The sequence below is a fragment of the Rhinopithecus bieti genome, unplaced genomic scaffold (assembly GCF_001698545.2).
Source record: "Rhinopithecus bieti isolate Rb0 unplaced genomic scaffold, ASM169854v2 scaffold_1467, whole genome shotgun sequence".
In the NCBI taxonomy this organism is placed as follows: Eukaryota; Metazoa; Chordata; class Mammalia; order Primates; family Cercopithecidae; genus Rhinopithecus; species Rhinopithecus bieti.
The window spans coordinates 3,491,605-3,509,782 of NW_016803692.1; the positions used below are offsets into that span (position 1 = coordinate 3,491,605).

The window sequence follows — 18,178 nt, forward strand, 5'->3', positions numbered from 1 at the left end:
ATACATAAACAAAATACAAGTTCCATCACATCTAAGCATACCCACACATACCACACCCTCACTATCCTCTCTCAAGTCTTACTATCCTCCTAGTTTTATAGGTTCCCCCTTCCCTCTTCTTTCCACACATCACCACAATCTCTGGAATTTCCTTTTCCCACTGCTGCACTTCTGGTTCATTATAATTAAATACTACTTGTGTGGAAAATATTGGTAAACAAGATGAACATGCAAAATTTGATTTCCCCAGTGCCTTGTATTATGCCTAAGGATGGGCCTGTATTTGGGCTTCATTCAAAAGCCAATATGTTTATATGTTCTGAAGTGAATATCACTTTTCTTTGTTCTACCCATAGGGTGAACAAGGGCTACCTGGTCAATCTGGAATTCAAGGTACAAGAGGTCACCGAGGAGCACAAGGTGATCAAGGACCATGTGGAGAGCCTGGCCTGAAAGGGCAGCCTGTACGTACCACCTCAGAAATTCACCAAACACTTATTCTGCAGAACAGGCTACCATTGTACAATAATTATTATCATGTCAATTCACTTTGCAGGGAGAATATGGTGTTCAAGGTTTGACAGGTTTCCAAGGATTCCCAGGACCTAAAGTATGTTTACATACTTTCTTCTAGTCTTCTAACTATCTAGAAATAAAAGAGCTGTTGAAATATCAATACAGTCTCTAACTTGAGCTTTTTTAAATGTGTAAAATTTCAGTAGGTACATATTTATATATTTGAGTTTTGAATATGTCTGTTTTTAAAATTATGTAACTATACATTTTCCCAGAAATTTTAGTATATGATATGCTTTTGTTTTCTTTCATCCCTTTTCCCAAGCAGTTTGTTATGAAAATTTTCAAACATACAGCAATGTTGAGAAATTTTTACAGTAAATGCCTATACCCATTACCTAAATTTTACCATTAACATTTTACCCTACTGGCATTATCATGCTTTTCCATCTATGTATCCCTCTCTCCCTTCATTGGTGTATTTCTAAGTAAACTGTAGGCCTCAGCACACTTCTTTCTGAATACTTCAGCATGCGCAACAGTATTATATTCCATTTTTAAAAGAGCAATTCTTGATAGATTGATGTAATTTTGTAAAATGTTCATATAGAGCTACAAATTTTATCTTTTTGTTTCTTATTGTATGTCTAGGGTCCTGAAGGGGATGCTGGCATTGTTGGGATATCAGGTCCTAAAGGTCCTGTTGGACAGAGAGTAAGTGTAAAGTCATTCTGCCTACCCAGAAACTGTAGTTCTTTGCTCACTGTAGGGCTTAAGAGCTCTAAATGTAATGTGCTACAAGTAAATAACTTAATAAAATGACTTTTAAGATAGAAACTCATAAGGGCACATGCAGAATTCAGTCTTTTGCAGTTCATATATTAGTTTGAGCAAAATACCTCATAGACCACCCATACTTCCCAGTCTTACTTTAAAAAAAAAAAAAAAGAATCATCAGAATTACTGTGAAGACTGGATAATGTATTAACTCACACCAGGAACAAAAACATACAGCAATTTCATGTTATAAGCATTAATACAACCAGAGACCACCTCCATGCACCACCTGGAAGAAGCTTGTGTATGACCAGAGATCTTCAGACCAGACTGAAAATATTTCCCAATAGCTGTGTTTTCCCAGCTCAGGGGCAGGTATCCCAAGAGAGTGATGAGGAACCGCTTAAATAGTTGCAAAAAACAGGGTCTGAAGAACTCCAGTTAGCAGTGAGTGCTTGTGATTGCAAATTGTAGAGAATATAAATAGGACAAATAAGCCACCAGTGGTTACTGATTATTGTTTTTAGTTTTTTGTTTTGTTTTATTTTAGTTTTTATTAACCAAAACTTTCTAATTGATGGGATGTTCTATAAAACTGAAAAAAAAACTGAAGAGAAAAAAAATCAAAAACTTCAAGTAATGGTTTGGCTGTGGTAGTAGCATCTCTATGACTCGTAGCAGCTGCAGGGGCAAGTGTAGAAAGAGCAGAGAAAGGAAGAAGGGAAGCAGTTCAGATGCAGGAGAAAGGTATCTTAAATGACTATTAAATGAAAGTCAAACTTTTAAAATCCTTCACTGCTTTCCTAACTCTTACAATAAATTGTTTTCAATAATGCAAAAAAGGCCAGACGCGGTGGCTCACACCTGTAATCTCAGCACTTTGGGAGGCCGAGGCGGGTGGATTGCTTGAGGTCAGGAGTTCAAGACCAGCCTGATCAATATGGTGAAACCCCGTCTCTAATAAAAATACAAAAAATTTAGCCGGGCGTGGTGGCACATGCCTGTAATCCCAGCTGCTCAGAAGGCTGAGGCAGGAGAATCACTTGAACCTAGGAGGCGAAGGTTGCAGTGAGCTGACACCACTGCACTCCAGCCTGGGCGACAAGACTCCGTCTCAATAAAAACAATCAAAACATAATGCAAAGAGGAGTATTGTCATAGTAATTGTTTAAAGACCTTTCTGAATATTTCTTCAACTATAAATGTATTAGCTATTTTCGTGATTTCTGAAGAAACAAGGAAGTTGAAGTTTGTAGGAAAAAACTAAAATGGGCATTTTGTATTCACTGAGAAATTATAGACTCTGTTCCTACTTTGGGAGGAATTGATCACAAACTCACCTTATTCAAGGTTATCCTCATAATCAAATAACAGCTTAAAGTTTTAAAAGCACTTTTCATATTTAATTCTCACAATGTCCCTATGAGGTAGATGTTCTTATTCCTGTTTTACAAATGAAGAACTGAAGTTTAGTTGGTCACATGTGCTGCCCTCTGGTTCCTTACTGTATTGTACTTTTTCTCTATTTTGTGTTTCATGTTACCCAAATATCTGCTCTTTCAACATCTGCACAGAAATTTATTCAAAACCTTGTTCATCATTCTATTCTTTTTTATATAAAGTAGTTTTATTTGTTATATGACATATGTGTAAAATGCATCATTGAAATTATCATCACTTAAGAATCATAATGCTAATTCATCAGTTTTTTAGAAATTATACAAATGTAACTCTCCTGATAGGAGACTTTAATAATATGCAAAATTGTGTCACATACTGTTAACCAAGATTATTATAATTTATGCTAATACTATAAGATTTTATATTAAAAGGATAATTATGTAGACATGGCTCTTTTACCATTGTACAAGAGATTCTCTGGAGTTTTTTTTTTTTTTTTTTTAGGTATACTAACAGTGAGACTGTTTTTCTTTTACCTCAACAGGGAAACACTGGTCCCCTTGGCAGAGAAGGTATAATAGGCCCAACAGGTAGAACTGTAAGTTTATCATAATACAAGTCTTTTGTACTCTTTTTTTCTTTAATCCTATTTCTAGAATAATCTACAAAGAATTAGGGTATTTGAGAAGCAGTTGGAAAAAATAGACGTACATTTTCCTCTGGAAGATTATTTCTGAGAAGTTAGGGACCATATGTGTAATGAAGACAGTGTAAGTAAGTAGGTAGGCGTTTATAATTGGAGTTAAGAAAAGAAAATAGAACTGAGTCAGGAAGGGGAGAGCGTCATAAACACTTGAGCAATAAAAATAAATTATTCTTCTGAAGGAAAGAACATAGATAGCAAAAGATGCGCAGACATCCAAGATTTGAGTTTTTGGAAGTACCCACTATAAAGGAAGGAAAGAATCGTTCGAGAGAATAGGTTTCAAGAAAGGAGTGGTCAACAGTAATCTTTGAGAGAATAAGTTGCAGTAGAAGACAGAGTATAGGTTACAATGATGAAGGAAGTAGAGGAAAATATTTAATAATAATGTTCCTTAAATTCTTACAACAAACTTTTGCAGTAGATATTATTTTCATTTAACAGATGAGGAAACAGATGAGGTTTATGGAGATTCATCTAGTCATTCAAGGTGATAGACCTGGTGAATTACATAGCTGGTGTTTCTTACTTCAGGACCACCGCTCTTTCCACTCCATACAAGCTGTGTCTGGAGAGGAAATTGAGATATTACATGCCAGTGCCTTAAGAAATTTGGTTATGAAGTAAAACAGAGAAATGAGACAATGATTGGGCAAGTGATGTTGGGAAAGTTTTCCAACACTGATAATAGTATTAACAAACAAGGAGGACAGTAGAAAGGGTCAAACTGAGACTTAGAGAGGAAAGATTCATTCTATCTAGGGAATTGATTTTTTGAATTATTTGGAAGTTATTTATAGACACAGACAATTTAAAAATATGAAAATAGAATGCTTCAAATGTTTAATACCACTATTCTCTTTGATAAATTTAGAGAAGAAACCACCAAAGTTACTGGATATGTAAACAAAAGAAGTAAAATATATAACTCAGTATTTCTCTAGACTTTCCACATTTGCCACTCAGAGCTATATAAGATTGTAAGTGGGAGAATTCTCATATTTCAGTGAGTGGTTCTTCAGCAAGCTAAGGGACACATACTGTTCTGATTACAGAATGATTGTTCCCCTCTGTCAAAACTATGATGTATTAATTGGTCAAGGAAAATGTAATTTTAAAATTACTTAATTAAAATATCTTACTGTGTTTTGTTTATAGATAGTTCTTAATGACCCTTATAGTATTCAGCATGTACATCAATTTTTCCATATTGAGTTTTTTCCGTCCTGAGAATAAAAGTTCATTATGAAAGAATAAACATTTGAGATTGGAGAAAACATTGTGAAAAAAAATACCGGTGAGGGGTGACGGGCTTGCTTTTCTGATAAGAAAACAATACTACAAAGTCATTGTAAATGAAACTATATAGTAGTACAAAGAAATAAACAGATCAGTGTAACAGACTGAAGCCCAGAATTTGATCTTAAGTAATATAGGAATTTACTTATAACAAAAATGGCATATAATTGAAGAAGAATTGGCTGCAAATAATAGGAACCCTGAACCAAACTACTTTTAGCAATAAGAAAATTTGTATCACATTATAGGAAGGGCTTCAGATTTGGTTAATTTGGTGACTCAATTATCTTACCCAAGACCAGGTTCTTATGTCTCTCTTATATCTTTATGTCTCTACCCTGATATCCTGAATGTTGGCTTCATAATTAGGCGTATAGCAAGTTGACTACAATTTCTCAAGAACCACATCTAGATATAATTATCCAAAGGAAAAAAGTGGCATAAAGTACTATCATGGCAAAAGTAAGAATTTTTTTAGAAGTCTCCGGTTACATTTTTTTCATATCTTTAGCATTTAGCCAGATGCTTATTCCTACGTCAGTGACAGGGAAGAGAGATGGAATTACTTTGAGTATCCTCCTGCTATAAGAAATCAGAACACAGCCTGGGCAAGATAGTGAGACCCCCATCATATAAAAATAAATTAGCTGTGTGTGGTGGTACATGCCTATGGCCCTAGCTACTTGGGAGGCTAAGACGGGAGGATTGCTTGAGCCCAGGAGTTCCAGCTACAGTGAGATGATTGCACCCACTGCACTCAAGCCTGGGCAAACAGAGTGAGACCCCATCTCTTTAAAAAAGAAAAAAAGAAGAAGAATTGGAATCCCATTTGCCAAAATTATTTTAATCCTAGATGAATTGTTAAAGACTTTAATGTAAAAAATAAAACAATAAAAATCCTAGATGAATTGTTAAAGACTTTAATGTAAAAAATAAAACAATAAAAATCTTAGAAGAACTCCATATTGATATGGATATGTGTGTGTATCTAGATAAAGATAGATAGATGATAGATAGATAGATGGGGATATGTGTATATCTATCTTTCTAGATAGACATACACACACATATACCAAGAACTCTTATAGTTTGAAAAGAAAGTTCAATAGAAAATGAAAACTATTCCATCAAAAAAGTAGCCAGTGGAGAAAAAAAGAACAAATCCGAAAGTTCAACTATTGTTTTATAATAAAAAGACACTGACCTAACTTTAAATTAGAGATATGCAAATTAAAGTAAAATAAGATATTACATTTAACTTCTCAGAAGGGAATATAGGAGAAAACAGTACTATCATTGATCACTGGTAAAAATGTGAATTACACACTTTATGGAAAGATTTGTTAAATATAGGGACATATTCTTTAACAAAACAGTTCTACTTTGAGGAATTTATCCCACAGGTATAAACACACCCAATACACTAATGAAATTTTGCAAAGACTTTTTTTTACAATACTGCTTTTATTGGGGGAAAAAATTGAAATTACATGAATACTCATTTCTGAAGGAATTATTGGGTAAGTTATAGGTTAGCCATTTCATGGAATATTATGCAGTTATTTAAAAGAATTTATTATATCTAGTTTGACTCAGTTATTTCATGATGTATTGTTAAGTGAGACGCATAGAAGAGTATATAATATGATCCCAATATTATAAAACACAAGCAATATTTCCCATATATATATAAATGTATTTGTCAATATTTGATTAGAAAAAAGGTATGAAAAGATACATACCAGGTTTTTAATACTGAGTAGGGAGTGGAAAAGGGTGTATATGTATTTTTTAAGTGCTGTGTAGATATCTTAAAAATCAGGGTCCAGGCGCAGTGGCTCACTCCTGTAATCTCAGCACTTTGGGAGGCTGAGACGGGTGGATCACGAGGTCAGGAGATTGAGATAATCCTGGCCAACGTGGTGAAACCCCATCTTTACTGAAAATACAAAAATTATCTGGGCATAGTGGCATGCTCCTGTAGTCCCAGCTACTCAGGAGGCTGGGGCAGGAGAATCGCTTGAACCCGGGAGGTGGAGGTTGTAGTGAGCTGAGATCACACCACTGCACTCCAGTCCAGTGACAGAGTGAGACTCCATCTCAAAAATAAATAAATAAATAAGAAAAAAATAAGTAAGTTATTTTAAGTTAATAACCTAGTTTAACATGAATTGAGACAAGATGAGAAACACAGAAGTCATATAAATGGTGAATAAATGAGAAGATAGTATTCTTAGCTTGCAAATTAACAAAGAACATGACATAGATCAGAAGAAATATACACTTCCATTTTGTAGGTGTGTATGTAATTTCAAACTAACTTTCTGAAGGACAGTCTTTAACAAAATTTTATACTGTAAGAGTATCTCTCACAACACTGCTAACAATGACAAAATTAGCAAAAGTCTAATAATTGCAAATTTAAAATATTAGTATATTAAATACTAGGCAAGTATTTTAATTATCTAAAAGAATGTAGATTGACATGGAAGAGCATTCATATTATATTTATGAAGGTATTAATTCAGGTTACAGAAAAGATGAATAGTATTATCTTATTTTTTACACATATATAAAATTTTCAAAAGGATGAACAGGAAAATATTAACACGTTTTAAAAGCAGTAGGTCCACTCAGCAACAGCAAACTACATTTGTTTCAAGTGTATATGGAACATTCACCAACATAGAAGATGTTATGGGGCATAAAACAAATTTTACTAAATGTAAAAGAACTGAGATCATAGAAGGTATATTCTCTTGCCAATGGAATTAAACTAGAAATCAATAACAGAAAGATAATAGGAAAATCTCCAAACACTTGAAAATTAAATCACACACTTCTAAATAATCCATGGATCAAAGAGGAAGTCTCCAAGAAAATTAGAAAATATTTTGAACTGCATGGAAACGTATACAACATACCAAAATTTTCAAGAAAGGGAAGGGAAACCATCCCAGAAACAGGGTTTTCAAAAGTTAAGAAAAACAAATATTGGAAGAATTTAACCTGAATTTAGAATGTCCTTTTTAAATTGTTTAGTACGTGATTGTCAGGTAAGCTGTTTTGACTTAATTGAATTAATAAGTAGTTACCTTAGTCTCACCTTAAGGTTAGAACTAGGAACAGCAAAGCAGACAACGTGATAAATCACTAGGGGTTTTTTGTTTGCTTTACTTTATTTAGGAAAATAAAACTAGAACTTATGCAATTTAACAAAACAGGTCTTGCTACATAGAAAAAGCAAAAATATAAATTGTCATGTTTCTACATATAATGACCTCAGCTGCATTTAATACGTAGCTATCAATAACAATGAACTAACATCTTTTATTTTTTTCTTTTAGGGACCCAGAGGTGAAAAGGGCTTTAGAGGTGAAACTGTAAGTTTAACTAAATTTGTGATTATAGTAACCCTGACACTAGGCTATAAACTCCATGAAAGCAAGGACCCTGTTACAGTTATTCATTATTATATCTCTGATACTTGTAGAATAAAAATAAAATTGCAGTTGTCAGGAAGTAGATTTAATCTATGTGGTAACAGAGACTTAGACTCACACAACAATAATGGGAGACTTTAACACCCCACTGTCAATGTTAGACAGATCAATGAGACAGAAAATTAACAAGGATATCCAGGACTTAAACTCAGCTCTGGACCAACCGGACCTAATAGACATCTGCAGAACTCTCCACCCCAAATCAACAGAATGTGTATTCTTCTTAGCACCACATCACACTTATTCTAAAATTGACCACATAATTGGAAGTAAAGCACTCAGCAAATGTAAAAGAACAGAAATCACACACAACAAACTGTCTCTCAAACCACACTGCAATCAAATTAGAACTCAGGCTTAAGAATCTCACTCAAAACTGCACAACTACATGGAAACTGAACAACCTGCTCCTGACTGACTACTGGGTAAATAACGAAACGAAGGCAGAAATAAAGATCTTCTTTGAAACCAATGAGAACAAAGACACAACGTACCAGAATCTCTGGGACACATTTAAAGCAGTGTGTAGAGGGAAATATAGCACTAAATGCCCACAAGAGAAAACAGGAAAGATCTAAAATCGACACCCTAACACCACAATTAAAACAACTAGAGAAGCAAAAGCAAACAAGTTCAAAAACTAGTAGAAGGCAAGAAACAACTAAGATCAGAGCAGAACGGAAAGAAATAGAGACACAAAAAACCTTTCAAGAAATCAATGAATCCAGGAGCTGGTATTTTGAAAAGATCAACAAAATTGATAGACCACTAGCAAGACTAATAAAGAATAAAAAAGTGAAGAATCAAATAGATGCATTAAAAAATGATAAAGGGGATATCATCACTTATCCCACAGAAATAGAAACTACTATCAGAGAATACTATAAGCACCTCTGTGCAGATAAACTAGAAAATCTAAAATAAATGGATAAATTCCTGGACACATACACCCTCCCAAGACTAAACCAGGAAGAAGTTGAATCTCTGAATAGACCAATAACAAGCTCTGAAATTGAGGCAATAATTAATAGCCTACCAACCCAAAAAAGTCCAGGACCAGACAGATTCACAGCCGAATTTTACCAGAGGTACAAAGAGGAGCTGGTACCATTTCTTCTGAAACTATTCTGAGCAAGAGAAAATGAAGGAATCCTCCCTAACTCATTTTATGAGGACAGCATCATCCTGATACCAAAGCCTAGTAGAGACACAACAAAAAAAGAATTTTAGGCCAATATCCCTGATAAACATCGATGCGAAAATCCTCGATAAAATACTGGCAAACTGAACCCAGCAGCACATCAAAAAGCTTATCCATCACGATCAAGTCAGCTTCATCCCTGGGATGAAAGGCTCATTCAAAATATGCAAATCAATAAACATAATCCGTCACATAAACAGAAACAGAAACAATGACAAAAACCACATGATTATCTCAATAGATGCAGAAAATGCCTTTAACAAAATTCAACAGCCTTTCACGCCAAAAACTCTCAATAAACTAGGTATCAGTGGAACGTATCTCAACATAATAAGAGCTATTTATGACAAACCCACAGCCAATATCATACTGAATGGGCAAAAACTGGAAGCATTCCCTGTGAAAACCGGCACAAGACAAGGACCATTCCTAGTCAACATGGTATTGGAAGTTCTGGCCAGGGAAATCAGGCAAGAGAAAGAAATAAAGGGTATTCATATAGGAAGAGAGGAAGTCAAATTGTCTCTGTTAGTAGATGACATGATTATATATTTAGAACACCCCATCGTTTCAGCCCAAAATCTCCTTAAACTGATAAGGAACTTCAGCAAAATCTCAGGATACAAAATCAATGTGCAAAAATCACAAGCATTCCTGTACACCAATAACAGACAAACACAGAACCAAATCTTGAGTGAATTCCCATTCACAATTGCTACTAAGAGAATAAAATACCTAGGAATCCAACTTACAAGGGATGTGAAGGACCTCTTCAAGGAGGACTACAAACCACTACTCAAGGAAATAAGAGAGGACACAAACAAATGGAAAACCATTCCATGCTCATGAATAGGAAGAATCAATTTTGTCAAAATGGCCATACTGCCCAAAGTAATTTATAGATTCATTGCTATCCCCATCAAGCTACCACTGACTTTCTTCACAGAATTGGAAAAAAACTACTTTAAACTTCATATGAAACCAAAAAAAGAGCCCACATAGCCAAGACAATCCTGGGCAAGAAGAACAAAGCTGGAGGCATCACGCTACCTGACTTCAAACTTTACTACAAGGGTATAGTAACCAAAACAGCATGGTACTGGTACCAAAACAGATATATAGACCAATGGAACAGAACAGAGACCTCAGAAATAACACCACACATCTACAACCATCTGATCTTTGAAAAACATGACACACACAAGCAATGGAGAAAAGATTCCTTATTTAATAAACGGTGTTGGGAAAAGTGGCTTGCCATTTGCAGAAAACTGAAACTGGACCCCTTCCTTACACCTTATGCAAAAATCCACTCAAGATGGATCAAAGACTTAAACGTAAGACCTAGGACCATAAAAATCCTAGAAGAAAACCTTGGCAGTACCATTCAGGCATGGTCAGAGACTTCATGTCTAAAACACCAAAAGCAATGACAACAAAAGACAAAATTGACAAATGGGATCTAATTAAACTAAAGAGCTTCTGCACAGCCAAAGAAACTATCATCAGAGTCAGCAGGCAACCTACAGAATGGGAGAAAAATTTTGCAATCTGTCCATCTGACAAAGGGCTAATATCCAGAATCTACAAAGAACTTAAACAAATTTATAAGAAAAAAGCAAACAACCCCATCAAAAATGGGCAAAGGATATGAACAGACACTTCTCAAAAGAAGACATTTATGCAGCCAACAGACATATGAAAAAATGCTCATCATCACTGGTCATTAGAGAAACACAAATCAAAACCACAATGAGATACCATCTCACGCCAGTTAGAATGGTGATCATTAAAAAGTCAGGAAACAACAGATGCTGGAGAGGTTGTGGAAAAATAGGAAAGCTTTTACACTGCTGGTGGGAGTGTAAATTAGTTCGACCATTGTGGAAGACAGTGTGGCTATTCCTCAAGAATTTAGAAATAGAAATACCATTTGACCCAGCAATCCCATTACTGAGTATATACCCAAAGAATTATAAATCATTCTCCGATAAAGACACATGCACACATATGTTTATTGCAGCACTATTCACAATAGCAAAGACTTGGAACCAACCCAAATGTCCATCAATGATAGACTGGATTAAGAAAATGTGGCTCATATACACCAGGAATACTATGCAGCCATAAGAAAGGATGAGTTCATGTCTTTTGCAGGGACATGGATAAAGCTAGAAACCATCATTCTCAGCAGACTATTACAAAATCAGAAAACCGAACACCGCATGTTCTCACTCATAAGTGGGAGTTGAACAATGAAAACACATGGACACAGGGAGGGGAACATCACACACTGGGGCCTGTGGGGGATCAGGGGCTAGGGGAGGGATAACATTAGGAGGAATAGCTAATGTAGGTGACAGGTTAATGGGTGCAGCAAACCACCATGGCACGTATATACCTGTGTAACAAAACTACATGTTCTGCACATGTAACCCAGAACTTAAAGTATAATAGATAAAAAGAAAAAGAAACCTATGTGGTAGATTGCAGTGAAATCTGATAAACTCTAAACATGTTTAAGAACCCACCAATCACTTCTTCCCAGATCACTGTGTGAAATGGATTATTTGCCTTGCCAGGCGTCAGGAAATGGGGTATGGGTTTTCTTCACTAGTGAGAGAACAAAGGGACTACCAAGTCGCTTTAGGTATATACCCACTATGTCCAGTCAGCACCAAAGAGGTCTGCAATGCAGAGACAAATCATTAGTTGCATATCAGCCAGTTAGAGACAATGATGAGAGGATGGGCAAAAGGTACACAGCACTTTTGTGACCAAAGTAGCTTATACTGGCACTACTTCCCTCATTTCTAGGATGCCAGTTCTTCCAAGCTAAAGAAGATATGTTGTAAAGGGGCCACTTCTCCAGTTTTTTATTGTATAGATTTAACACGATGTTATAGGATACATATAGATAGTAAAAAGGTTATTTATAAGCAAGTAATTTGACTATAAGTAATTTTTTGAAGCAAATTAACATATTCATCTCACATGATTACCCATGTTTTTGTTTTTGTTGTTGCAAGAGAAGCTAAAATCTACTCATTGAGCGTGTGATCCATGCCGAACTTATTAAAGCAGCAACCATAAACAGAGGACAGACATGAAATAAAATGAGGGAGATTGAAACTAAGTACTTAAGGCCCATAAGAATAAATTTAAATATAGCAGTAAAGTCTTGACTACAAGGTAATGAGATTACATAGTGACAGCTGAGATTTTTTCTTCTCATTGTAGGGTACGCTTGAGACTCAGAATAATTAAGTTGCAGTTATATTAATTAGCTAAAAAAGAGAAATTATGTAATCTCAGATAGCCTAAGAATCACAAAAGGATATTTAAATCGATGTGTTCATTGTGGAAAAGTGATCCTCACCTTTTCTCAGCAGATTTATTGTAACAGGAAGCAAGAGCATATGCACACAGTGAAGCTATATTTCCAAGGAAGAGTGAAGGAGGGAAAGGAAAGCAGAGAGACTTGGAATTAGCCCATGTTCCAGATCAGTGTGGCTCTGCATGCCTCCCCAGTATCCTCTCCAAGTACGGTGGCTGGGACATAGTCTCCATCAGGATTAGGAAGCCTGAAGTACCTATGGCAATGTCACAAGCATTTCACATGGAAAAAAAAAATTGAGTGGCTCTGATGGATTACAAATGCAATAGATTAGGACTGCCATCTTAGGTTGTAATGGTAGAAATATGGCATGCAGAATAAAGCAGGTAGTGTACCAGTCATGCTATCCCCAAAGAAAACATGGACAACATTAAAGCACATTCAGAGAAGGGGAAGGATCCGGGGGAACCCATGTCCTGGTAAGACCAATTGAAATATCTGGGATGGTTAACCTCTACCAGATTCTGCGGCCTGATTACATCCCTCTCCTTGTTCTTTCGTCTTGTCTCACTTTCTGGCTTTTGCACCTCTTATTTCTCTACCATACCCTTTATGTATGGTAGAGAGCTCCTGCTGATCTTGACATTTTGATTTAATGAACATTTCTAGGAGCAAGCATGCTAATGCTTTGACCCCACCCTACTCCCACCCCTGGGCATAATATCTAGCACTCAGGACCTAGTACAATGCCTGGCATGTGTTCTTCAGTTTTGTACTTAAATGTCCTCTTACCAGAGAGGTTCCTGACTAGCCTGTGTGAATAGCAGTGCCCCCACCTTCCTGAGACGCCTTATATTCCTTCTACCTGTGTCTCTACCACCTGATATCTTACATATTTATTTGGTTTTGTTTGTTTGTTTATTGTATTTTTCCTCACTAGAATGTAGCCTTAAAGACACAGACATTTTATCTGTTGATTTTTGTTTGTTTTAATGCTGCATCTCTCACACCTGACAGTGCCTCTCTTATAGTTGGCATTCAATAAATATTTAATGAATTATTGGTAAATGAATTAGATAAAATTGAGGTGTTGGGACATGATAGTTGTCTTCAAATATTTGAAAGGTTATCTTTTATAGGTACAATAGAGGATAGATACAATATGAGTAACTCTAGAGGATACAATTTAAATGACTTACTTATTGAATTGTATTTATGGTTTCTGTGCTCAGCTCCCTAAGAGAAAGTGAGCTCCGTAAAGGCATGAGATATATTAGATACCACCTAGTACCTACCTACCATCGTTGTTACCACCTAGTCCCCAGTCTATTATGGCACCGGATACATAATTAACACAATAAATACTTAGTGACAAAGTTAATAGAATACTGAGGCTAATTTCAGCTCAATGTAATAATGAGCTGTCTAATATAATAATGAAATAGTACACAAAAAGATCATTTTGCAAAGTAGTAACTACCTTTCACCAAAGCTTACTGACCATCTGAATATGTGTGATTCTACATAAAAGAAAAATAAATAAGCCCCCCCCCCAAAGAACTGACAAAGCTATAGAACATAAAGAGTTCTTTAGAGATTAATTCCCATCAACTGTAAATCCTATTCTGAATCCATCTCTCATTCTTCACTGGCACCCTTGTCCAAGTGATCATGATATCCCACCTGGACTCCTGGTTTCTTATTTCTTCCACTTTCCCCCCACTACAATCTATTCTCTACATAGCAAACAGAGTGATATTGTTAAAGAATAAACCAAATTATATCATTCTCCTCTTTAAAACCTCCCTATGACTTTTCTTGCACTTAGAATAAAATCTAAGCTTCCTTGACTTGATTTACAAGGCCCTACATGAACTGGTCCCCTGTTTGCCTCTCCAGTGTCCTGATGTACCATTTTCCACCTGCCACCTACCTACACTGACCTCCTTTCTATTCTTAGGAATATGCCTTTCTTTTACCTAGGAAATTAATTCATATACTCTTCAAATGACTAATTTTATGTCAATATTCAGGTCTTTGCTCGAATACCACTTTAAAGAAGTCTTCTCAGATCATTCTGTCTCATCATTTCCGGTCATTCTCTTTCACAGGATCTTGTTTTCTTTTCTTCATAATAGTACTCATTGCAGTTGTTTCCTTCCCCTCCACTAGAATGTAAACTTCCTGAGAGTAGGGAACTTTGTGTAGTACACAGGTTATCAGTGTCTAGCACGGAACTTGCCATGTAATAGGTAATAGTTGATAAATGAATAATATGCCCTAAAATTAAAAAGTGAAGCACTATTTCCAATTCTAGCCTGGTAAAGTAGAATTTCCTGAATTAACATGCTTTATAGAGTTTTTAGTCTGTGGGTTATGGTTCTCTTCACAAATAAGATGCAAACTTCCAGTACCCGAGGGAGATGGGAAATAGGCACAGTGGCATTTAGAGTAGGCAACTAAATTTGCTGCAAAAATAATAATAATAATTTTAAAATAAAAAAATTAACTGGCACATTAGAATTATGAGTTTTTTCTGTTTTATTGTTGAGTAACTGATACTAAATAACTTTTTAATCACCTCTTTTCCTTTGATTCCATTATAATTTAAGGAGCTTTATAAAGGTAATCTTTTAATTCCTGGAGATCATTCTGCAATTATCATAATCCATAAAATGTGCCGTTAAACTTTTCTCCTTTGTTTTATGGAAAAGCTTAGTAACATTTCTTACACTTTCATTGGGAATTTTTCAGTGCATTCTACCAGTTTGTTTTCTTTAAGGAGACAGTTTAAATAATTGACTGGCTAAAGACACCTAATTGGTTACTGTCTTTCAGAAAGTAACATACTCACAAAGGTCATTCTCAGATAACATTAGTAAATGGTGCATTTTTGGAATGGATTTTATTAGCTAAGATCTATTGTATTGAGACAAATAAGAGACTTAAGTCTTTGCACAAATATCAGAATCACAACAGTCTATCAAATTGGTTTATCAATATTATTATTATTATTATTATTATTATTGAGACAGAGTCTCACTCTGTCACCCAGGCTGGAGTGCAGTGGCACAATCTTGGCTCACTGCAAGCTCCACCTCCCGGGTTCAAGCGATTCTCCTGCCTCAGCCTCCCGAGTAGCTGGGACTACAGGTGCCTGCCACCACACTGGGTTAATTTTTTGTAATTTTAGTAGAGACGGGGTTTCACTGTGTTAGCTAGGATGGTCTTGATCTCCTGACCTCGTGATCCACCCCACTCGGCCTCCCAAAGTGCTGGGATTACAGGCATGAGCCACCATGCCTGGCCTCAATCTTATTTTAAAATTTTCCATGCAGGAAAATTTATTAAACTATGAATTTATTAAACTGTGCTCTCCTTACCAAGTTTTATACCTAAAAATAACCAAAAAATGACCAAAGCATGATTCAATGACTTTAAAAAAATACAAAGATGTTTACAGCTCATTATACAACACATGAAAAGTAACCCCTTTATTATAATTTGAGTTTCTTGATTAGGAAGCTTCACGTCTTCTGTAATTTAACATTGTAAACCCTAGTATTGATCCCAAGTAGGTCCTTTCCATCATTGAGAGAGCTGATTCTGTATGGCCATTTATGAAAGAGTTATTTTTCTTTCTGTTCTATACTTGCTGCCTGTCTGCCTGCCTATGGACTGTTTTTAAAATGAGTCCCTAGATTCGTATATATTTTCTTTTCTTTTGCTTTTCTTTTTTTTTTTTTTTCTTTTTTGAGACAGAGTCTTGTTCTGTTGCCCAGGCTGGAGTGCAGTGGCATGATCTCAGCTCACTGCAACCTCCACCTTCTGGTTCAAGTGATTCCTGTGTCTCAGCCTCCCGAGTAGCTGGGATTACAGGCATTCAGCACCACACTCAGCTGATTTTTTTCCTATTTTTTGTAGAAACGGGATTTCACCATATTGCCCAGGCCAGTCTTGAACTCCTGGCCTCAGATGATCTGCCCACCTCAGCCTCCCAAAGTACTGGGATTACAGGCATGAACCACTGCACCTAGCCCTGTTCATATATATATATTCTAAACAGAGCCAGAGTTTTATGGCATCTTAAGGAAACCTAGCAGATAACATGTAGAATTATCTACTCTTTCTCTACTTCAAAACTGTTGTGTTACTGGCAAATTAATCCTGAAAGTTTACAAAATTTCCTACTTTCTATGAGACCTCAAACACTTAAAACACAATTGAGTAAATTTTAGAGTAAGTAATGGAAAGAGGACAGCTGGAAATAATGAGATACAGTTAGTAAAAATTTAACTTCAGTAAAATTCTAAGTAAAATTTTAACTTGTAGCAGAAATGGTATCCTAGTGTCAGATATCGGCAAATGATATTTTTTCTTTCTTGACAGACTTGCTCTGTCACCCAGGCTGACATGCAGTGGGGCAGCCATAGCTCACTGGAGCCTCGAACTCCTGGGCTCAAGCAGTCCTCCCACCTCAGCTTCTCAAATAGCTGATAGGACTACAGGTGCATGTCATTGCACTTGGCTAATTTATTTATTTATTTATTTAATGATTATTACTATTATTATTTGTGTAGATACAGTGTCTCCCAGTGTTGCCCAGGCTGACCTCGAACCCTGGCCTCAAGTGATCCTTCTGATCTCTGCCTCCCAAAGCCCTGGAATTACAGGCATGAGTCACTATACCTGGCCTGAAAATAATTTTGACAGAATGTCACAACTTGAATCACATAACTTAAAGCTATAGAAATAAAAAAAAAAAAAAAGCAGAGAACAATCTCAGCATGAATTTTTAGATTAGCTGCTTCATATTTATAACATACTATTTAATGAAATCATAAAATATTGAAACATCCCATTGACATTTTCTCTAATATTATCTCTAAGTTAATGTGTCTTCACAGTTCTTGATTAACATTGGCTTATTTGTCTCCAATTTGAAAGTGAGGAGGATGGTTTCTGCTTTAGAAGGAAAAACTAGGATATGGGAAATAGGTCCTAAATATTAACACCGTAAGCTTTTAAAGCATATATATGTATGTATTTATTTTTGAAATTCATAAATAGTATAAATCATTCCTTAAAAAATTATCAAACTTATTAAATTCAAGAACACTATTACATTTGTACAGACTTTAAATTTTAAATTCCCAATCTGTATGCATATGTACACCTTCTTTATCCAGATATAAAACATGAGGTAGGTCAGGTGCAGAAGCACATGCCTGTGGTCCCAGCTACTCCGGGATGCTAAGGCAGGAGAATTGCTTGAGCCCAGGCATTCAAAGCCAGCTTGGGTAGCATAGCAAGACTCCCATCTTTAAAGAAAATTTAAAAATTTTAAAAAACACATGTTGGGAAGAAAATTGATAAAAGTCTTGAAAATCATGATTCTAAAGTGAACCTTGGAGATTATCTTCACTAGACCTATTATATCA

The 18,178-nt window shown here is 35.7% G+C and overlaps 1 protein-coding gene across 1 annotated transcript in view; it reads left to right on the forward strand.

Annotated features, from left to right (window-relative positions):
* COL24A1 (collagen type XXIV alpha 1 chain) overlaps positions 1–18,178 on the forward strand; it is a 411,426-nt gene that overhangs the window by 364,898 nt on the left and 28,350 nt on the right. Inside the window, 5 exon segments of the mRNA XM_017850789.1 lie at positions 357–464; positions 557–610; positions 1,168–1,230; positions 3,239–3,292; positions 8,044–8,079. Coding sequence (XP_017706278.1) covers positions 357–464; positions 557–610; positions 1,168–1,230; positions 3,239–3,292; positions 8,044–8,079 — 315 coding nt within the window.